This window comes from Eulemur rufifrons, chromosome 18 (genome assembly GCF_041146395.1).
Source record: "Eulemur rufifrons isolate Redbay chromosome 18, OSU_ERuf_1, whole genome shotgun sequence".
In the NCBI taxonomy this organism is placed as follows: domain Eukaryota; kingdom Metazoa; phylum Chordata; class Mammalia; order Primates; family Lemuridae; genus Eulemur; species Eulemur rufifrons.
In genome coordinates, this window is record NC_091000.1 from 62,208,216 (window position 1) to 62,232,229 (window position 24,014).

Sequence of the window (24,014 nt, forward strand, 5' to 3'; positions counted from 1 at the left end):
AGATTATTGATACGATAGATTTCAAATAATGAAACCATCTCACAAACCTGAAATAAATCCTTTTAGGTCAAAATGTATAATTATTTTCATACATTATTGAGTTCAATTGTTAATGTTTTGTTAAAGATTTTTGCATCTAATCTTCTGAGAGACAGTAGTCTGAAGCTTTGTTTGTTTGTTTGTTTGTTTGTTTTTCTAATGTTTTTTCTTTGTCTGGTTTTGGTGTCAGGTTTATAATGGCCTCATAAAATGAGTTAGGAAGTGTTCGCTTCTCTATTTTCTAGAAGATATTGTGCAAAATTGGTATTAATTCCTCTGTAAATATTTGGTAGAATTGTCAAGGGTAACTGGGTGTGGGGTTTTAAAATGACAAATTCAATTTATTTAATAGCTAAAAGACTGTTCAGATTATCTAGTTCATCATGGTTGAGTGTTGGAAGTTTGTAGTATTTGGGGTATTCATCAATTTCTTCCAAAAAAATGACAAATTCAATTTATTTAATAGCTAAAAGACTGTTCAGATTATCTAGTTCATCTTGGTTGAGTGTTGGTAGTTTGTAGTATTTGGGGTATTCATCAATTTCTTCCAACTTGTTGAATGTATGAATATAAAATTATTCAAGATATTCCTTTATTTTCCTTTTTAATGGCTGCAGTATCTGTATTTTAATTCATGATATTGGTGTGTTATATCTTCTCTTTTTATCTTTGTTAGTCTTGCTAGAGGTTTATCAGTTTTATTGATTTTCTCTATTTTTTCCCCATTTAATCTAATTGGTTTCTGTACTTGTCACTATTATTTTCTTCCTTCTACTAGACTTGAATTCATTTTCTCATTTTCTAGGTTCTTGAGGTGAGACTATAGATTATTGATTTCTTTTCTGATTTAAGCATTTAGTGTTATAAATTTTCCTCTTAGCATCGCATTAGCTGCATCCCATTAATGGTGATGTGTTTAATTTTTATTTAATTCAATTCTATACCTATTTTTATTTCCTTTTAGACTCCATCTTTGATCTATAGATTATTTAGAAGAGCACTGTTTAATTTCCATGGGTTTGAAAGGTTTTCTTTTGTCTTCCTGTTATTAATGCCTAGTTCAATTTCATTATGATCCCAAAACATATTTTGTGTGATTTAAATTCTTTTAAATTTAATGAAGTTTGTTTTATGGCCCAGGATATAATATTTGTAAACGATCTATGGTCACTTAAAAATATATGTCTTGAGTTGTTCTTGGGTGGAATGCTTTGCATATGTGTATGTATATGCGTGTCTGTGTGTGTATCTATCTACCTGTCCATCAGATTTTGTTTGTTGTTTGTGTTATTAAAATCATCTGTATCCTTGCTGATTTTCTGTATGGCACTACTATCATTTTATGAAAAGGGAGTGTTAAAATCCTTATAAGTAATTGGGTAAGATTGTTATGTCTTACTGGTAAATTGACAATTTAATCATGATATGTTGTTTTCTCTGGTAAATTTCTTTGTTCTGAAGTCTATTTTATCTGATATTAATATAGTCAGTGCTACATTTGAAAAACTAATGTCTGTATGATATATTTTTCCCCATTTTATTTTTTTACTTTCAACCTACTTACCCATTGAATTTGAAGTATGTTTCTTGTATATAATACATAATCAGGTCTTGTTAGGTCATGTATTTTTTTGTTCACTTTGCTAATATCTGTCTTTTAATTGAAATAGACCACTTACATTTAAGGTGATTATTGATATGTTAAGGCATAATCTTCCATTTAACATTTGTTTTCTCCATTTCTCATTTTTCTTTTTTACTTTACTTGCCTTGCTGTGGACTTCTTAGGATTCCATCTTGATTTATTTATAGTTTTTGAGCATATCTCTTTATATTGTTTTCATAGTGATTACTCTGGATATAATAATATATATTTGTAACTTATCACAGTTTCCTGGTGTCAAAATTTTACCACATTAGGTCAATACTTCCATTTCAGTCCTTTTACCTTTCCCACTTTTACATATCATTGTCTTGAGTGACACATAGTGTTATAATTTTTATTCCAATCATAAAATATGATTTCTCAAACTCATGAGGGAAAGGGTAGTGTATTGTATATACTAATATTTGATGTTCTTTTGGCATTTCTTTTTTTCTACCAAATGCTCCAAGATTCCTCTGTTTACCATTTCCTTTCCATTTGAGGAACTTTCTTTAGCTATATTTTAAGGGTAGGTCTGCTAGTGACAAATTCTTTTAGTTATCTTTCATTTGAGAATGTATTTTCCCTTCATTCCTGAAGGATAGTCATCAGATATAGATGTTTGGTTGACAATATTTTTCTTTCACTAATTGTGCAATATTGTGTTATTTTGGTCTCCATGATTCAACTTGTGTTTCTGGGGCCCCCAGTGAACCCTGCTGGTGATGCCTGAGGGGACAGAAAGAGCCTCCCAGGTGGGGCCACCTGGTGCCTCTGGGTGAGGGAAGGCAGTCTCTGGCTTCAGGATGCTAAGAGGCTTCCTAGTCAGGCACTTGTGGTGGGATCCCCCTGCTGGTGCCACTCGGCCACTTGTTGTCTCTCAGTGGAGGAAGGACGTCTCAAGCAGTAGGGAAGGAACCACTATCTGCAGATAGGGTGATGTCAGGAGATGTCAGGTCTGTTGTGTGGGGCGGGGAGTGAAGCTTAACATGCCCTGCCCCATGTCATTGCTCCTGTCCTGGGGTCTCCAATCATTCCACTTACCTCTTTATACCTTTCAGAGTTCTCCTTTGGTGGTCTCTTGCATTATTTTCAGGCTTTATAGTTGTGCTTAGTGGGGAGGACAAGGGAGAAACGACTTTTTGCCATCTTTTCCCAACTGGAAGTTCTTCTGTTGTTTTTTGTTTATACTGAGGGCCTTTTGGCATTTTCAAAGTTTCTTAGCATTTTATTCAGGGCTTGAGGAATCCAAAAGTAAAAAAAAAAAAATAATTTTGGTAAAATAGAGATAATATGAAATTTACTATTTTAATTATCTTTTAGTATACAGGTCAGTGGTATTAAGTGTATTCACATTCTTATAGAACCGTCACCATCGTCCATATCTGGAATTTTTTCATCTTGCAAAACTGAAACTCTGCACCCATTCAACAACTCCACATCGACCCCTCTCCTAGCCCCTGTCACCTCTATTCTGCTTTCTGTCTCGATGAATTTGCCTACTGTAGGTACCTCATATAAGTGGAATCATGCAGCATTTGGCTTATTTCACTTAACTAATGTCTTCAAGGAAGGAGGTAAAATTTAAGGTAAATTTTATTACTCCTGAAGTGTTTTAAAACAGTTTTGTGGAGAAGAGTTTAAAATTAGTAGCTAACTTGAGACCTTGAAAGCTGTAAATTCTGGTATGTAGTATGAATTCAATGCCATTAGCTATTACTACTATTTTCTGCAGGGGTTTGTTATACATTTTTTCTTCTCTTTAGCATGAATAGCTAAAAGTCTGCAGTTTGGTCATTGAGTCACAGTTCCGTTTTTGTTCCTTTTTGTGCCAACTAGTTTCTCTTAAGATCATCACTCCTCAGCTCTAATCTCTGCCCACTGGCAAAGTGCAGCAAAGGATCAACAGAGACAATCCAGATGAGTGCAAACTTAGTAGGGGAACAGAACGTGGATGTGTTGCCAGAGAGGCTTAAATTCAGATCTTGACTCTGTCCTTTAATGTCCTTTGTCAAGTTCCTTAATCTCTGAGTCTTTGTTTCTTCACCTATAAAGATAACAGGCCCTACTTGAATATTAGTAATTTAATACTTTATGCAAAGTGTCATACATGTAGTAGGTGCTCATGCATTCATCCTTGTGTTATTGGGTTGATTCCCACAATGTTGGACATACACTTGGGTATGTTTGCACCCTGCTTCATCGTGGTATTGGGCAATGACTCCCTTTATCCCTACCTGTAATTTTCTTTTAGCAGTAGAGAATTACTAGTGGGTAAAATAATTTATTATTCCAAATAGCTTTGGATGTTCTAAGTTCAGTGAAAGTGTTAATTGATGACAACCAGGGAAAGCTCATGAGTAGCATATTAAAATTTCTGCATTCTTCCATTGTGCTTAAGATGGAGAGTTTAATATTATTAAGCATGAGGGAAAAAGAAGCTGACTTTCATAAAAGGATAGAGTCTTCTTAAGTATGGCAGCAATAGGTGATGTTTAAACATTATTCTTGGAGAGAATAACCAAGCATATTCTTGCTCTTACATTATAATAATATTTCATTAGGCAAGGCATGCATGTATGTATGAATCTATATTTTATCTTATGAATGCAAAATTTTTAGAGATTGCTACTGGATTGATGTGATGGCGAAAATATTTACAGTTCTGTACCAGCAATAAAGTTAAAATAACTTGAATTACGTAAGTGACATATATAAAGGTTTTAATAAACCAGAAAATATTGTATAAGTGTAATGTATTATTCTCAATCAACCAAGTGCTGATATTCATAAATGGTACCGAGGAGTAACCTGTGTTAAGGACCCGTGTAGAAAGACGTGGCTTAGTGGTTTGGAGAGAGTGAATGTAGGGACGGTTTCATTGCATTCCTGCTGCCAACGCTAAGCTTCTTCACATTTCTAGGAAACCAGTTTATAAAATATTAGGTACATTCTACCTTTTACTAAATACTCTAGGCTTTGAAGGGAATAATTCTGGGCAAACCTAAGCTCCAATTTTATAATTCTTGCCTTTTGTCAATGGTTAAATTTTTGAAGATCAATTTGTTCATTAATTCTTCTCATGAAGACAAGATATTTTTGTGTTTCTTGACATTGTAACAGGTATCTATTTATGTTTGCAGCATCTATGAAGTTGCTGTTTATAGGTTCAAACATGCTAAAAGAGAATCTGATCAACTCATTACTTGCATTTGGGTAATTTCTAGTTTATTTACTCTTAATATTCTCAAATATTAGATTATTATAGATATTTGACCATAGTTTTGAATGTGGTTAAAATATTTCTCGTGACCAGAAACAAATTTTTTTAAAAATCACATTTCAAAAATTTTGCACCTCTATTTCTGCTGTAGATAAACATGTGAACACTAAGATTGTGTTCTGTGGTTGCAGCCATGGTTGTTGCAGCATTAGTGAGAATTTGTAGTTTGGTGCTTATTTTGGCCTTTAAACTGTTCATTTGTACCGTGAACTAGATTATATGCTTCTAACTGTCAGTTAGCTGAATGCATTTCAAGTCAATTTACTAAAATAGTCACTGTTAAGCGGTATATTTGGACAGAGTTGACACCTTTGACATTTTCTAAAATGGCAAAAATAACTGTATTTAAGGTTATGATTTATGAATGTAGTGTGCCTCCAGAACTTCCATTTGATTATGGTTTTCAGTTTAGCTGCTGAAACTCTTTCCACAAACTGCTGAAAGGGCAACTAATTAGTGCTGTGTGATCAGATATTTAACATAGTCAAACACACACACACACGTACACACACATAAACACACAAAAGCATAATATTGATCCAAAAAATGACGACCCTCTTGTTGCTTCTTAGAATTGCCTTTGTCTCACGAGAGTAACACAGTTGGGACCACAGTAGAAGCACAGTGTAAGGAAAAAGTAAGATTTATAGCATCAAACAGGCTTTATGAAACACATATTCTTTGGCATAAATAAGAAAAGCAACTTGCAATGATTAGAAAGTATTTTGAATCCTTAGTTGTCTTTTAGATTGCTGGCCTCTATTATAAACTTCTTAAAATAATAGATAGTTTTAATTCCTCAAGCAAAAGAAAAATTATATCATCTTAAAGATTTTCCATATTTATTATATAGATGTGACTTGACTATGGGGAGAAAAAGAGCGAAATCTCGTGTATTGCAAGTTTTAAATGTACCAGGCTAAGGTTTACTTAATTAGAACCTCGAGGCAATAAAGGAGCCCTTTTTAAAATTCTGTGATTCTTAATATGCTAAATAATGCAAAGCTTCGACTCTTCAAGCATGAGACACACATCTGGCAGCTTAACATTTAAATTACAGGGGGAAAAAAAACCCCTCACTTCAGTAGTAATTTTCTCAAAGAAAAGAATGGAAAATATATTACAACTAAATTTAATTTCTTTTTAGATTTTGTCTTGTCTAATTGCAGGCATTTTTCTAGGTTCTTTGTATTTATATTTTTACACATCTTTTTTGTATATTTTAGTAATCTTTAATTTGAGATGCTTCTCACTGTTAGAGCTCTTGAAAAATTGTGGTGCAGTTTACTTAGCAAATTGTTTTGAGAAATCTATCTGATCCCAAGTAATAAAGACATGGTATAATAAATACAGGGAAAATGAAATTTCAGAGACCTATAAAAATATTACTGACAAAAAGGCAACATTTTTCAGTTGGCTCTACTTTCAAGCTTTAATTTTTTTCAGTATTAATGTTTTCTCTGTTTTGTCATTTTCTGGCCATTTTTCATGCGAAAGTTATTATAAGCAGCACTCTTTCTTTGTATTTCTCCAAAGGACAGTGTCAGATCCTTGATTAATTTTACAAAGGTCATTTGGAAAAACCATTAAAAATATGCCAAGTAAAAAAGATTAGCACAACACAGGGAAAATACACTTTTATAAACATATGCATTTATATATAGATAGGGTACTATAACATTATACAATTTTGACAAGTGTTTTCCTTGTGCACCTCGTGTTTTATTAAAACTATGACTGTTCCATTTATTTTTTCTGGGTGATACCAGCTGACACATTCCCAAGGCATCAGCAGGTTAATGTTATTTGTAAACATTTTGTCTTTTCCTCAATATAAGAGGATCTGATATTTAAATTGAGTTGTAGTTCTATAAAATAAAGTGGATTTAAAGTGGACTTTCAGAATAATCAACCCACACTTGCATTACTAGCACATAACATGCATGTTAGCCCATGACAAATTCATGTACTCATTTCTACCTTTTAATTTACAAATTAAACAATACTGCAACTTCCAATTTTAGTCATGGTAAAGTAGCTGGTATCGTACTAGGTCTTCTGCTAAAATCAGCCATTAAACTGGAGAGAATATATGAAGCAACTAACTGCCTTGAGGCACTTCCATCAGGAAGCATAAGACTGTGATCCCTGAGAGAAGAGGAACTTACGAGCAAACTCTGTAAGGTGAACACTGGCCCTCTACCCAGGTGCAATATTCTAACTGTAGAGTAGTGAAGTGGAGTCCAACCAGAGAAAGTCCCACTGAGTGAGGAGACAGAGTTTTAGCATCCAGGGAAACTGAAGCAGTGGGAATCTGCCGAGTATGACAGAGAGGGGATGTCAGTATAAAAACTCCCCAATGAATCCTTGGTTGAGGGTTATGCTGTACATAACCATAGAGGTTTGTGAAGTGACTAATTCTTAGACACTACTATAGATCTGAGAGTGGAACAGAGATTCTAAAGTTGGAACAGAGGTGGAGTTCAAGTCTAGTCAGGAGAGGCATGTTAATACCTCATTATCAATTCAGTCAGAAAATTGAGATGCCAAAATCTGCATATTAGAAATAAATCGTACACTCTAGAGTGACTTACTCTAAACCTGCCCAAAGAAAGCCACACCAGCAGAGAAGTTAGAGTTTGAGGTGAAGTTTTGTTAAGTTAGAGTGGCTTGGCAATGCTTGTTTTTCCAAAAATATGCTATAACAAAATATAAGTTAAGCCTACACAAATTTAAAGGGATTCACCAGTAACTGAACTTCCTACTAAAAAAAAAAAAAAAAAAAAAAAAATCAATACCTTTGAGAGGAAGATAACAGAATCCAGAGTCTTCTGCAATGTCCATTATACAATCCACAATTACTAGACATGCAAAAAAACAAGAAAATATGAACCTTAGGCAAGGGAAAAGGTGATAATAAACCAAAGGTGATTCAGATATTAAATTTAGCAGAAAAAGATATTAAAATATCCATTATAAATATGTTCATGAATTTAAAGAAAAGACTTGAACTCATGGTTAGGCATATCAGCAGAGATATGGAAATTACTCTTTAAAAATGCACAGAACTGAAAATCCAAGAATTAAATGAGAAATGTATTGCATAGTCTTTTTTTTAATTTCAGGATATTACGGGGGTACAAACATTTTGGTTACAAGTAATGACTTTGCCTTGACCAAGCCAGGGCTAGAGGTGTGCCCTTCCCGCATACAGTGCACACCGCATCCATTAGTTGTGAGTTTACCCACTCCCACCCCCCACCTGCCTGACACCCAGTGAATATTACTACCATGTGAGGACTTTAGTGTTGATCATTTAGTACCAATTTGATGGTGAGTACATGTGGTGCTTATTTTTCCATTCTTGTGACACGTAACTTTGAAGGATGGGCTCAAGCTCTATCCAGGATAATATAAGAGGTGCTAGATCACCATTGTTTTTGTAATTGAGTAGTATTCCATAGTATACATACATACATTTTATTAATGCCCTCATGGATTGAAGGGCTCTTAGGTTGTTGCCACATATTTGCAATTGTGAATTGTGCTGCCTTAAACATTTGAGTGCAGATATCTTTGTTATAAAATGACTTAACAGCAAGTTAGAATAGCAGAAGAAATAACCAATGAACTTGACAGAACAATAGAAATTAACCACTCTGAAGTATAGAAAAGAAAAAAATAGGATAAAAATGAAGAGAATCTCAGAAACCAATGGGGCAATATCACATCGTATGACATATATGTAATGGAAGTCTTAGAAGGAAATGAGTAACAAAAAGGAAGAAAATACACATTTAAAAAGTAATGACTGAAAATTTTCCAAATTTGATGAAATATATTGACTCATATGGGTTGAATACCTTCAGTGAAGCCCAAAATAATAAACTCAAAGATCACAGCTAACGATATCATAGTCAACTGTTGTACACCCAAGGTAAAGTGAAAATTCTGAAAGTGGGGAGAAGAGAAAACAAGCATGTTATAGGCAAGGAAACAATGATGTGAAAAATGGTTGACGTTATCAGAAACAATGAAGATCAGAAGTCACCCTGGTGGTATATCTGAATGAGGGAAAAAATGTCAATCCATAATTTTGTATCCAGCAAAAATATTCTAAAAACATTGAAGGTGAAATAAAGATATTTTTGGGTGAAGGAAAGCTGAAAGAATTTTTCTCTAGCAGACTGGCACTACCAAAAATGTCCTTTAAGTGGAAAAAAAATGATACAAGGTTATTTATACAGGGGAATGGAAGGATGCCAGAATTGCAAATATATGTATAAATATGAAAGACTAATTTTCCTAATAATTTTCTTAAAATATAATTTACTTTTTATTTCAAAATATTAAAGGGGTACAAATATTTTAGGTTACATGGATTGTTTTTGTAATGTTTAAGTCCCAGCTATAGATATGCCTGTCACCCAAATAGTTTTCACATGACCCATTATGTTGGTTCATTTCTCTTCCCTCTTCCTCCTTCCCCCTAGTTCATTTCCACTGGATTTTACTTCCCTCTGTGCAGATGTGTGCTCTTTGGTTAATTCCTATTTAATAGTGAGTACATGTTATGTTTGTTTTTCCACTCTTGAGATATTTCACTTAGGAGAATGGTCTCTAGTTCCATTCAGATTGCTGCAAAAGGTATTATTTCATCTTTTTTATGGCTGAGTAGTACTCCATGATATACATATAGCACATTTTATTGATCCAGTCATGAATTGATGGGCATTTGGGTTGATTCCATATTTTTGCAATTGTGAATTGTGTTGCAATATACATTCAAGGACAGGTGTCTTTTTTGATGAAAAGTCTGTTTTCCCTTTGGGTAGATATCCAATAGTGGGATTGCTGGATTGAATGGTAGGTCTACTTTTAGTTCTTTGAGGAATCTCCATACTGTTTTCTACAGAGGTTGTACTAATTTGCAGTCTACCAACAGTGTGTAAGTGTTCCTTTCTCCTTGCAGCCACACTAGCTTCTATTGTTCTTGGATTTTTAATAAAAGCCATTCTAACTGGAGTGAGGTGATATCTCATTGTGGTTTTAATTTGCAATTCCCTGATGATTAGTGATGTTGAACATTTTTTTTTCATACGTTTCTTAGTCATTTGTCTTTCTTCTATTGAGAAGCTTATGTTCATATCTTTTGCCCACTTTTTAATAGGGTTATTTGTTTTTTTCTTGCTGATTTGCTTGTGTTCTTTGTAAATTCTGCTTATTAGTCCTTTATTGGATGTGAATATTTTCTCTCATTCTGTAGGCTATTTGCTCTGTTGATTATTTCCTTAGCTGTTCAGAAGCTTTTTAAGTTTAATCAAGTCCCATTTACTAATTTTTGTTGTTGCCATGATTGCCATTGGGGTCTTAGTCATAAATTCTTTGCCTAGGCCAATATCTAGAAGAGTTTTTCCTATATTTTCCTCTAGATTTCTTATGGTATCATGACTTATATCTGAGTTTTTTTAATCAATCTTGAATTAATTTTTGTGAGTGGTAAGAGGTAGGTGTCCTGTTTCATTCTTCTGCTTGTGGCTATCCAATTATCCCAGCACCATTTATTGAATAGGGCTTCTTTTTCCCAATGTACATTATTGTCTGTTTTGTCAAAGATCAATTGGTGTAGGTAGATGGTTTTATATCTGGGTTCTCTGTTCAGTTCCATTGGCCTCTGTCTTTATTTTTGTATCAATACCACGCTGTTTTGGTTGCTACAGCCTTGTAGTATAGTTTGAAGTCTGGTAATGTGATACCTCCAGATATGTTCTTTTTCCTTAAGATTACTTTGGCTATTTGGGCTCTTTTCTGGTTCAAAACAAAACAAAGAATTATTTTTTCTAGATCTGTGAAGTATAACTTTGGTAATTTGATGGGGATTGCATTGAATTTATAAACCAGTTTGGGTAGTATGGACATATTAATAATGTTGATTCTACCAATCCATGAGCATGATATGTTTTTCCATTTGTTTGTATCCTCTGTGATTTCTTTACTAAGAGTTTCATAGTTCTCCTTGTAGAGATGTTTCACCTCCTTGGTTAGGTATATTCCTAGGTATTTTATTTTGTGACTATCTTTGTGACTATCATGAATGGTACTGAGTGTTTTATTTGATTCTCAGCTTGACTGTTATTAGTATATAGAAATGCTATTGATTTATGTGCATTGATTTTGTATCCTGAAACTTTGCTGAATTTATTTATCAATTCCAGGAGACTCTTGGTGAAATCTTTGGAGTTTTCTAGATACAGGATCATATCATCAGCAAAGAGCAATAGTTTGACTTTCTCTTTCCCAATTAGGATTCCCTTAATATTCTTCTCTTGCTTGATTTCCCTTGCTAGGACTTCTAGCACTATGTTGAATGGAAGTGGTGACAATGGACACCCTTGTCTTGTTCCAGTTCTTAAGGGGAATGTTTTCAACTTTTCCCCATCCGGTATGATGTTGGCTGTGGATTTGTCATATATGGCTTTTATAATTCTGGGAAATATTCCTTCTATGCCTAGTTTGTTGAGGGCTTTTATCATGAAAGGGTGCTGGATTTTATTGAATCCTTTTTATGCATCTATTGAGATGATTATATGGTCTTTGTTTTTGCTTCTGTTTATGTGGTGAATCATATTTATTGATTTACATATGTTGTACCATCCTTGCATCCCTGGGATGAAGCCCACTTGGTCATGGTGGATTATTTTTTGATGTGCTAGTATTTTAGCATCTATATTTATAAAGAATATTGGTCTGTAGTTTTTGTTGTTGTTGTTGTTGTGTCCTTTCCTGGCTTTGGTATTAGGTTAAATAAAATAAAATGCCATTGTGAGGTGGGGTTATAAAGCATGTATAGATAAAAGATATGACAACAATAGCTTAAAGGTTGTCATAGGGGAGTTTTAATTATACTGTTGCAAGGTTATTATCTTTGAGATGTATGAAGTATGAAGTGGGTAATGTATACTGTCAGGTATGAAGTGTAAAATTCTATAGCATTGGCTCTAAATAGACTTGGATAATTTTAGGATGAATGTTATTAGCCCTGCAAATAGTACCAACCTAAAAGACATAGCCAAGAAAATAACAGAGAAAATAAAATGAAAGACTAAAACATATGTATAAATACATAACCCAAAAGAAGGCAGGAAATGTTTAACAGAAAAACAAAAACAAAAAAAGCAAAAGAAACAGAACAACAATGGATAGCAAAATAGTAGACAAACTCAATTACATACATAATTATATGAAATATTAAGACTAAATAAACCTGAAAACAGGGATTGACAATCTGGATTAAAAAGCAAGATTCAACTATATGCTGTTTACAAGAGATGCACCATAAAGTTGAAGATAGAAATAAGTTGAAAGTGAAAGGATAGAAAAATGCATGCCATGGAAACACCATATATAATAAAGCTGGTGTGGCCACATTAATCTTGACTGTTAAAAATCTAACAGTAGACTTCAGACAAAGATAAGAGGGGCAACTCATTAGAAAGATAAGACAGTCCTGAATAGTGGAGGTTAAAAGTCATGAAACAAAACCTTTTTGTTGTTACTGTTTTTGGCACATTTATCAAATGACCGAGTAACTCCAATCCTATATATGTGCCCAAAAGAAATGAAAATATATGTCTACAGGAAGACTGGAGATGCATTTTCATAGCAGCCATACTCACAATAGTCAAAACTTTGAAACAGTCAAATATCCTTCAATAGATGAATTAATAAACAAATTGCAAGTTCATTCATAAAGGGGAATACTACTCAACAATAAAGAGCAATGTGCTTCAACATAGATGAATCTCAAAATACTGTACTGAGTGGAGGAAGCCAGAGCCAAGAGTGCAAATACTGCATTATTCCATATATGTGAAATATTGTGTCATAATTCTAGCTTACAGTGCTAGAGATCAGATCAGCGTTTGCTAGAAGTGTGTGTGGGGAGCGTGGGGGGTACACTGACCACAGAGATTACAGAAGAATTTTTTGGTATGATGCAAAAATGTTTTATGTTTTACTTGTGCTGGGAGTTACATGGGCACATGCATTTGTCAAAACTCATTGAACCGCACATTTAATATGTGTACATTTTATTGTATGTAAATTATAACTCAACACTTTGATTAAAAAATACCAGTTGGAATCAGGTATTCTGAATTTAGCCAGGGTTAATGCAGGATGTGCACTTGCAAAGCTGCTAGCGACATCCTCATTTGATAACAACTTTTAGATGCTACAAAGAATGAGGTGGTCCTTGTCCTCACCCTTTCACGTGAACATACCATGCAGGGTAAGTATGAGGAGGTGAGAGCCCATGTGCAGGGAGTCTGTGGTGAACCAACAGCCCTCTTGTCTCATAGCACCCCTGCCTCCAGACTGGCATTATTGAGTCATATGTCTAGCCTAGGCCAATAATAAAAAGTATTTTCAATATCTTTAGAGGCTTCACCATGGTTTCCTTCAGGCTGGTCCTAAAGATTGAGAAAGGAGGGCAGAGCTTGATTACATTTGCCTCTCTTTCTGAATCTTGTCCTGCTACTCCTCCTCCATCTTGCAAATCATGGCTATTGATCCCTTCAAGATCTGGTCAGGGGCAGCAATGGGAGGCAGAGAAGATCTTTGATATTGTTGTGACCACAGAGTTGTCAGGTTTTCACAGCTGATCCCTTCTTCCATGGGACACGTGTAGACATTTTTAGACACACCCTTTCCATATCCTTCTCTTTGCCAGGGGTCTCTCCCTTTGGGCTGGTCTCTTACCACTCCTTCATTAGAATATGCATCTGGCAGTGCAGTTGTTCCCTACGTATGGGACTCTCAGTGCTGAAAATATGAAAGTAATCGTAATTGAATGGAGAAGCACAGTAGAACACACACAGTAAGGAGGAAAATGAAAAGAGAAATGAATAGTGCTCCAAGCAAATCAACAATGCAAAGAAATGGGAAGGAGGAAGTAGAGAAGTAAAATTTATAAAAGGAATGAAATAAAATAAATCATTTTTATAATAATATGATAAGTCTTCCAGTAAAAGACTCTGTCAAACTGATTTAGTAAGGAAAACCCAGGTATAGAGTGCTTTTAGTAGATACACATAAGACAGTAATAAAGAAAAGTTGAACAGCTCTGGATGAATGAAGTGATACCAGAAAATTAAAGCACAGGTAAAGCTGGACAGGTAATGTCAGCATCAGGCCAGTTGACATTTAAGGTGTAAAAAGATCTAAACAGCAACAGAGGACATTTTGTAATAATAAAAGTACAATTTAGGAAAAAGATGTAATAGTGATAGAACCAACATACACCAAATAACAGATGAACTGACTATAAAGCCTAACAAGTTTTTTATGTATGTGAGGGCTATGTACAAACTACAATGACAGAAGTCACTCTCTCTGATCATAATCTAATAGCATTATAAATTAATCATTCAAATTCAGAAGTGATCTATTTGTGGCAAGGATGTGGGGAAATAGGTTTTCTTTTATGTTGCTTGTCAAAATGTATTTTTACAAAGCCACCTGGCAACATCTGTTAAGATTTAAAATAGGAAAACTCTTTGACCCAGGAATTCTACTCTGAAAATCTATCCATAGAAATAAAAGCACCAATATACATGGGTCTAGGTATAAGGATTTTATTGTCGCATTCGTTTACACATGAAAATAAAATGAAGAAGAAAACCGAATATTCATCATCAGTAGGCAATGGTTAAATAAATTATGCTACAATTGTATGGTAATATTCAGCCATTGAAAAGAATAAATTTGAGCTATAATTATTGACTTGAAGGGAATTTCATCAGATATTATTGAATGAGGAAAATATAGAGAGGCATATAAAATATATAATCTTTTTATGCAAGGATGAAAAGTACCTCTATAAATGTATATGTGTCCATATTTTAATCTATAATGTGTGCATATCTGGTTATATGAACATGGAGAGAATAAAATGGGTTATGTGGGGGAAGATGAATTGCAGAGGGGTTAGGGGATTGTGGATGGAAGATATGAAGGTGGGATCAAGGGAAAAAAGCCATTTTAAGAAAAAAATTAGATGCACATTTACAACTCATAGAGGTGACCATAATTTCTTACTGAATGAAAACACAAGTTTATAGAAAAGCATATAGCATGATTCTATTTCAGTTAAAAATCCTTATCTTTATCTATTTATGTATCTATATATGTAGCTACCACCTACCTGTCTATCTGTTTGCCTATCTATCTACCTATCCCTCTGGCTATGTCTTCCTATCCATATAGCTCTATCTGCCTGCACCTGCTGAGCTGGGACATGATGAAGGCTCAGGTCAGGGTTGTGGCAGAAGGGAGGAAAGAATGGCCATAAAACTGATGAGATAGAAGAGAAAGTGGCAAATGACGAGATGCGGATGACAATAGAATAGGAAAATTCAGGGAAGACAGAGAATTTTTGAGCCAGAGTGGCTTGGAGAAGAGCAAAGTCATGAAAAGAAATAGGGAATGTGAGGAAGGAGCCCTCCAGGAGGGATGCAGGTCAACTGTGTTTTGCACATCTGAGCCTGAGTTGTCGGCAGGACCCAGGTGTCATGGCTGCTCACCTGGGAGTAGGAAAGTACGCAAGAAAATCATGCAGGAAATTATGATTTCTTTATTTACTTATAGTCTGTCTATGCACAGTTTGACTATACAGTATGGAAAGATTTTTGTAAGCTTATAGTCAAAAGGAGAAACAATGAAGGAAAACATTGATACACATGACTACATAAGACTAAAAACTACATCTTAACTCGCACACATCCACACAGACACACACACAAACACATAATTTTCAAAAAAATTAAAAGGGACACTTCAAACTGAGAAAAATATGTTGAACTATCATATAAAGCTGAGTTAACATCTTTAATATGGGAAGATAAAAATTACAAAGAAAATGTTAACTATTCCAGTTGAAAAAAATTGGGGAACTGGCATAGGAGGGAATTTACAACATAAAAGGCATAAATGCTCAGCAGACATAAAAATATTCAGATTCATTAGATTTCCAGGATTGCAAATTAAAATAAAAATGCAATGTTATTATTTTGTCTACTAAGTAGGCAAAACTGAAAAAATATGTTGACATTTTTGGCAAGCATGTGGATAATTGGGTACTTTCCTACATTGTTGGTTGCAGTATGAATTTTGAGAATTCTTTTTATAGTGGAAAGGCAAAAATTCTAAGTGTTTGACTTAGTATTCCTGATCCTAGATATTCATTTTAAGAGAATAAGCACAGATGAACATTAAATTTTTTGTAAAATTTGTCCAACATGATGTAAATATCTAACCAGAAAAGGATGGTTAAATGAAACCATATGATGTACTACTATACAGTGACTAAAAATCATACTTTGGGAAATATTTAATAACAAGTAAAAATACAATATATTAAGTATAAAAAAGGATGCAAACTGCATATATGGTATGATCCCGATGTGGTAAAAAATTGTATTATGTATACATTTATATAATGTATAATGTATAATTATATAATTTACATAATTATATAACATAAATAATTATTTAATGTCTGTATATTATATTTTTATAGATACGAAGCTCAGTTTTACAGCAAAGAACATTTTACATAAGAATAAAGAAAATGTTAAAGACTTCTCATAATCTCTCTCTTTGATAGGGACTTTATTACCTTAACATGAACAACATTACTACATTTTAATAACATATGAGGATATAAGTCCCATTAAGTCAGAAATTATTCCTACTAGGCAGAATTTCTAAGATGGTCTCCCAAAGATTTACAAGCTCTAATAAGCTTTACACGGCGCAAGGGAGATTATCTGGGTGAGCCTAAACTAATCACAGGAACCTGTAAAAGAGAACTTTCTTAGGTGGCAGAACACAAGTTAGCTTCGTGGAAAGGATACAATCTGCTGCTGTTGATCTGAAGGTAGATGGGACCACATGGAAAGTGTGAGAAGAAAATTAATCTTATAAATAGCTAGCAAGCTTGAAGAGGACTCCAAGACCCGATGAGAACTTCAGTCCTGGCTGATACGTTGATTTTGGTCTCGTGAGACTTCAGTAGAGAAACCAGATGAGCCTTGCTATGCTATGCCCAGATTTCTGAGCCACAAAAAATGCGAAATAATGGATGTTGCTTTAAGTCACTAAGTTCGTGGTAATTTGTTCCAGCAACAATAAAATGAATACATTGTCCAATGTTTAAAAAATGTATGTAAGTAGGAAATGGGGTGCAGTTTCTCAGGAAAGATACAACCGAAGGATTAAATGCATGGGCTTTGAGATCAAATAGAACCGGGACTAAATTTCAGATTTTTCACTAATTAGCTGTCTGATTTGAGGGAAGTTCTTCGATCTGAGACTCAATTTCCAAATCTGTCAAATGGGGCAACAACTATTTTAACAGTTAAGGTGTGTGTGTGCTTTAAGAAAATAACATAAGAAATATATATATATTTATATGCAGTTCTTAGAATATACTAAAACAATACATTCTATTATTATATCACATTTGTTATTCCAGGTAGCAGCTATACACTAAGAATTTAAATTATAAGGCTTTGAAAAGAATAATACATTCAGAACCTAAATACAAATGTTTTCTATTTAATACATTACCATCTCTTTTCCTCCCTTTCTCTCTTGATTTTGACCATAACAACCTCCCTGCCAACAAATTCTGTTTTAGACTCAAAGTAAGCAAGCTCTTCCCAGGGTTTGTGTGATCTCATCCCACAGATGAGACCGGGCGTCTCAGGGAAGGGAGGCCTGATGCATCTGCCTTCCTTTAAGAAGGATATTTCCCAGTATCTGCCTTTAGCTTGGCAGAATGCACCGGAGGCAAGGTCAAAAACCAAATGAAGAAACCAAAGTGCATGAGCCACACAGACTGAGGCTGGGGTCATCCTTAGAGAGGAAAAGCTTTCTGAAGCATGCTCACATGGAGCCCCCGTCTTCAAAATTTTACACTGCTGAAATCCCATTTTAAAATGTCTACAAGGGCAATTCCAAAGGGCAGGGTAGAGCAGCATTCAATCCCTGGAGGGAGAAAAGAGGACAGAAAACAAGGCTCTGACTGCTCAGGGTAACATGAATCCTTTTTGAAAAAAACCATCAGGTCGACCTCCTCATCAAAGCTGTGGCTTTCCAAGCTCTAGCAGCTTCTGGGCCAGGCAGAGTATTTGTCACAAGACCCTGGGGATGGGTCTTGGCGTAGGAGTTCATCGAAGTGAGAGGTCAGGCCTGCGACCTGAGAGGTGCACAGCTGTAGTAATGCCCATGTGTGTGACAGCACCATTTATTTATTTTTCATCTAAGAAACATTTGTTGAGAAAGTTCTCTGTGTCAGGGACTGTGGTAGACACATTACAAGAGAAACAAAGGTGAACAAGGCGTTGTCTCCAAGGAGTTTGCAGCCTAGAACATTGCTATCCACTGGAGGTGTTTTTCCTCCAAGGCTTCAGTCCCCAATCCCAGTCCTTGGCCCATCTGTTAGGCACTGGCTGCAGAACTCCTCCGCTGCCCCCCGCCCCGCCCCCCGCCCGTCTTTGGAAAAATTGTCTTCCATGAAACTTAGTGTCCGCGGCGGGGCGTGCGCCTGGGGGGCGTACAGCAGGAGGTGAGCGGTGAGGGGCGGGCAAGCCTATTTACAGCCACCGGCCCACTCCCCGCCCCACATCCGTGGAAAAATTGTTTCCCATGAAACCAGTCCCTGGCACCTAAAAGGTTGGAGACCACTGCTCCAAGGGATACTTGGCAATGTCCAGAGACATTTTTGGTTGTCACAAGTGTAAACAGCGAGAGGGGTGGGGAGGGTAGCTGTGCTGCTGGCATTCGCTGGGTAGAGGCCAGGGATGCTGCCAAGCAAAGCACAGGACAGCCGCCACAACCAAGAATTACCCAGACCAGAAAGTCAGTAGTGCTGAGACTGAGAAACCCTGATCTAGAAGAGGTCATGAAAGATATGAAAAAGGCAGCTCAGGTGAGAAGCACTAGATGTAGGCAGAGAACAACACCTCTAATCTCAAGGTTTTCTCCTGGACCATTGATATGAGGTTCAGGGGGACTTCTTTGAAAATGTGATCCCAGAAATGTAGCTGATCATAGAGAATCCTACCGCATAAGGCTAGGAAAACAGATACAGCTGCTGCTTGTAAATTACATCCCCACGGTGCCGCTGAGAGTTCTACTTGAACTTCTAATAGTGACTGCATTCAAACTGGGGATGTAGAACAGCTTGGAATCATAATTTTTACCCCCATTTGGCAGACCTTTTGTAAGCTCTTAGATTTCAGCAGTATACGTTTACATATCATCTGAAGTGAAAATTTATAATATATTTTTTTCCACTTTTTTGTTTTGAACCCTAGGGAGCATTTCTAATAAAATTGATCCCTGCCCTACGGACTGTCATCTCAATCTCTTAAAAGAAGACCATGAATTACACTCTAAGGTAAGATGAAGGCTGTAGAAGTTGGCTTTGGAATGACCATGAAAACAGCAGGCCCTGATTATTAACGATGATTTCTTAAACTGTATTTCCAGGTAGAAAGTAATTTGGTCTTCAAAGCAGGTTTTAAAGTGCAGGATATTCTAAAGCAGCTGATGTTCAAGAAATCAGCAATGGCAATAAATTTCTATTACATTGCAATCAGCATTCTTCAAGCTATTGAAGACTTTAGTTAAATTAATCAGTCCATAATTATAGAGTCTTTTCAACTTGGGCAGCGTGATTAGAAAATGTTCTGATTGTGCTGTGTTACAGTGACTTATTTGGCATGATCCTGGCTGCCGTGAAATCTGTATGGAAACAATCTCGATAAACTTACATAAATTTAGTAGGCTGGATTTCCAAAACATTGGCTAAATTAATTTTGCTGATATTACCAGATGTAGTTTTTAGACACTTAACCATTTCCAAAATTTATATCTACCTAGACCAAGTGACTTCCAGTTTTAAGTATTTAGATTTAGCCTGGCTAGAAAATTGAAGTGAGAGGATTGTTCACCTCAACTGGTCCCTCTTTGTAGGAGTTATCTGAATCATTATCTTAATTCTCTACTTCGCTGACTAAAGGAATATAGTCTATAGAGCCAACTTGCATGCCTTGCTCTCAAGACTGACTTTAAAGTCTCTTTTTTTTTTCCCATTTCTAAATTGTGGATCACCAACTAACCAAATAAATGACTGAGTTTTTAATGTCCATATGACTACTTACAACATGTACAACTGTGACTGTTTCTATATTGCAGACTGTAGCACAGTCTGTGTTAAAGAAGAAAGCTTAGAAATCAAAAGTTTAGTGACATTGGTAACAGTGAGAGATAACATTTACTGAGTGTCAGAAAATTACTAGGTACTGGCAAATTTTCTCAGTCCACATCAAATAACTCATTCTCATAGCAAACTAATGGGTAGATACTGTTCTTATCATCATTATCCCCATTCTATAGGTGAGAAAAATGAGGCATGGAGAGATAAAGTAAGTTAGTGAAAGTTTCATTGCTAGTAAGTGTATAGCTGTCTTTGAACCCAGACTGTGTGGTTCTAGAATCCATATTTGTATCAATCATGAAATAACCCTTCCAAAAAACAGTTGTGTATTCCTTTGTCTTTTCAGCTTGGTATGTTGTTTCTACTTTTTTTGTTCTTATAACCTTAATTTAAAGGCTAGAATATGGAAGCCTAGGGGCAATCCTTGAAGAAGGAAAAGAAGTGGGTGAAGTAAACCTCACATCATTTTAGTAGCTATTATGTATTAGGTACTTTTATGTATACTCCTTGGGTAATTCAAGAAAGGTTATGTGTCCGTGAGACTTCAAGAATATTATGGATCCAACATTAGCCTTTTATATATTTTTGTAAAATTCTCATACCAGTTGTTGACCTGAAACTTTGGGATTAGAAGCAAGGCTAAAGTAGGCAAGGTGGGAATGAATAATATATTCACTCTAAAAACTTAAAATTCTTCCCTATATTATCTGAGTTGACATGTTCAATTAATGAGTTCTCTTTTTCATTCTATTTTTAATATTATATTCCAAAACTTACGAGTCAATTGCATGGGAGAGTAAATTCTCCCCTGGGGGTCAGGCATGTTGGGAAGGTATCTTAACTCTGGATGGCTTTCAAAAGCAGCATATGCATGTTAGGAACATGTCTCAGTAATGTCAGTGCTGCAGGAAGAAAGAGCCAGAAACACACCCAAGTTATAAGAAACTTAGTGTTGTGGGTAAGGGCAGTTATACCACTTTCTAAGTATAGATATACCACCCTCTTGACAACAAACAGTATCAATCTGACACTCTGTACTCCAATGTATGCATTTGCTTTTTTTCCCCCCATCTGCTCTTGGTATCAGAAATTAATTTGGATTTTCAATTAGTTTTAAAGACTTTAACCTAGGCAATTCATAGAGGGGCTGTGTGAAAATGAAGTTAATGTTGAACTTCAAATGTGAAGCATCAATTTTTCAAGTGAAAATGATCAGAGAATAGTCTAAACTTGTTCTCCCAAGTAGCCAGGGATGCTAGTTGTCCTTCAGTGAACAGAAACAGAAGCCCGAGGGCGCTCGGTAAGTGAGGAGTCTCTCGAGGTACATCTTGAGCTACTTTGCCAGGGGTATCTTGTCTTCCCCTGGAGACAGTTAGTGGAAGCCTGTCCTGTAAAGTTCTCTGGTAAACACATCAGACATGCATTAAAGAAAGGGGAAATAGTATTCCTGCTGGATGGTCTCAGGACTTAGGCTGGATTCAATTCAGAGCGGTGACTTTTTGGGGGCATGATAACAGAGCCGATGGAAATGAACCTGGTGCTCTGTTTATTTGCTTTGATATTTCAGATGCACCTGGTATTTGTTGTGGTTACCTATGACTTACAGTTCTATGATCTTATTAACACAAGCCTCTTAGCAAAGTGTCTCCCCCACAAACCTTCCTCCCCTGCCTTCTTAAAAAACTGTGAGCATCACTCGGGCCGGTGTTAAAGCTTCCATGGCTGCTCACTTCTGATCTTCCCAGGGCAGTTCAAAAGCATTTGTAATCCTCTGGATTCAGCCCTTTATTCACTGTTTCCTCTTTCTAAGGCTCTCTCTTTTGATGAAAACAATCCCTTTGCCCTTCATCTGGCCAGATGGGCAGGTGAACAGTTCTTGCCAGAGACCCTCACAAAGACCCTGGAAGGGGTTTGAGGAAGAAATGCTGTTGCTAAGTGGAGCTTAACTGTGCTGTCACCAAAATGCTTTTCCACTGTGCTGGTGTCACTGCCTGTGAACTGCAAGCTCTCTCTACACACAAAGACTTACCCTGTTACAGGTCCCTACAACCTCACCATTCTCCAAGAACCAATTGACTGGTTCATGAAAGGAATTATGGCAAAGGGGCAAAAACCTCTAAACTCTATATAGGGCCCCTGAGCTTTGCTGTGTATGATGTGACACAATTAAATAGGCCTATATGTCCATGAGCTTGGACAACTTTGAGACTTAGTTCCTATAAGATTTTCTACATGGTAACTTCATACAAATGTCATAATAGATACACAAGAATTGGTGTTAAATATTCATTTGATCATCTATGCTGTACCAGCTACTGTACCAGATACTACTTTAACCTTAATATTCTAAAGCATTGAAGTGCTATCCTTTCATCCCAGAAGAATTATATAAGTACATATATTTTATTTTATATACATGTGTGTGTGTATATATATATATATATATATACACACACACACACACAGGTACAAATCTGAGGTTGTCTTCGTAAGAATCTTGCTATCTGTGTAGGATAAACACTATCTCCAATTTTCAAATTAAAACTCTTCAATTTGTAGAATTTAAATAATCCATCTAAATTCATGAAGTAGTAAGAAGACTTGAATGTATCTTCTGACCATCCCCTGACTACCCTTTTCACCGTAACACTCTATATTTTAGGTTTTCAAAATTCTTTAAAAACATTTTTTGCCTCTCAATATATGTTGGGTTTAGAAGAGTGCTCATGCATTGTTTCCTAGCCAATGTTGTGTTTGAATGGCAATATCCAGAAACCAAATTTTCAGTTCATGAAGTTGAAAATCAGAGTCTGAACTTTAGCAATTTATGTTTAAATATTTATTTGTTCTTGACTACTGTAGTGGGTCAGGATATGAGTAACCATACATATAATGTATATACAATGTGACGTTCTCGAACAAATTTGCACCACCAATTTATCCTGTAAAGTATAGATATTCAATTTATCTTTCTCCATCTTTTTATTTTTTTCATGATCATGTTCTTTGGTTTCAGGATACAGATGGGACTTACAGTTGTAATGGGGTAGGGCATATGTTTGCTGTCTTTTGAATGTTACAATATTGTAAAGCATTATTTTTTAGGCATAGATTTAAGATATAACTTTGTGCTTGGTGGATTGTTTAGATTATTAGCGCATCTCCATGTAACAGACTCACACTCCCTGGTACTCACCTGGGAATTTCTCTGCACAAATTTACCTCCTTTTTGAAATCAAAACTCTTCTTTCTTTGGATTTTTATTCCTTTTTTCATTCATTTCTTTGGAAATGAACTAGTTTCCATGATTTTATATCTCACAAAAAACTCATTTGAGGAATATTTTAGTGCATTAATTTAGATATTCCTTAAAGAAAATATCAACGGGAAGGGGAGTAAAAAAAAAAAACAAAAAAAAAAAAAAAGAAAATATCAAGGTTCAGATAATTTTTGCAATTTATAGAATTCACAGATGTTACTCTTTATGACTTTGCAACCAGAGATAATGTCTACTGTTGTTCTTGTAATGTAAGTACTTAATGAAATGACCTAATAGCTATTTCTTGAGCAGCTACTGTGTTAGGTGCTGTGAAAGATACAAAGAAATGTGCTACATCCTATTTCCACCATGAATTTAGTTTGAAGAAACAGTGCAGATATTCATAAATTAACCAAATAGAAAGCAATTTAATGCACTCTATTGTGAAACACCTTTACTTTAACAAATCAAAAGTTTTAGTGGGGAAACCAAATCTACAGTG

General features: G+C 35.5%; 1 protein-coding gene across 1 annotated transcript in view; it reads left to right on the plus strand.

The window, feature by feature from the left end:
* The window catches only part of LOC138398812 (uncharacterized), a 235,789-nt gene that overhangs the window by 150,510 nt on the left and 61,265 nt on the right, over positions 1-24,014 (plus strand). Inside the window, 1 exon segment of the mRNA XM_069493272.1 lies at positions 19,349-19,431. Coding sequence (XP_069349373.1) covers positions 19,349-19,431 — 83 coding nt within the window.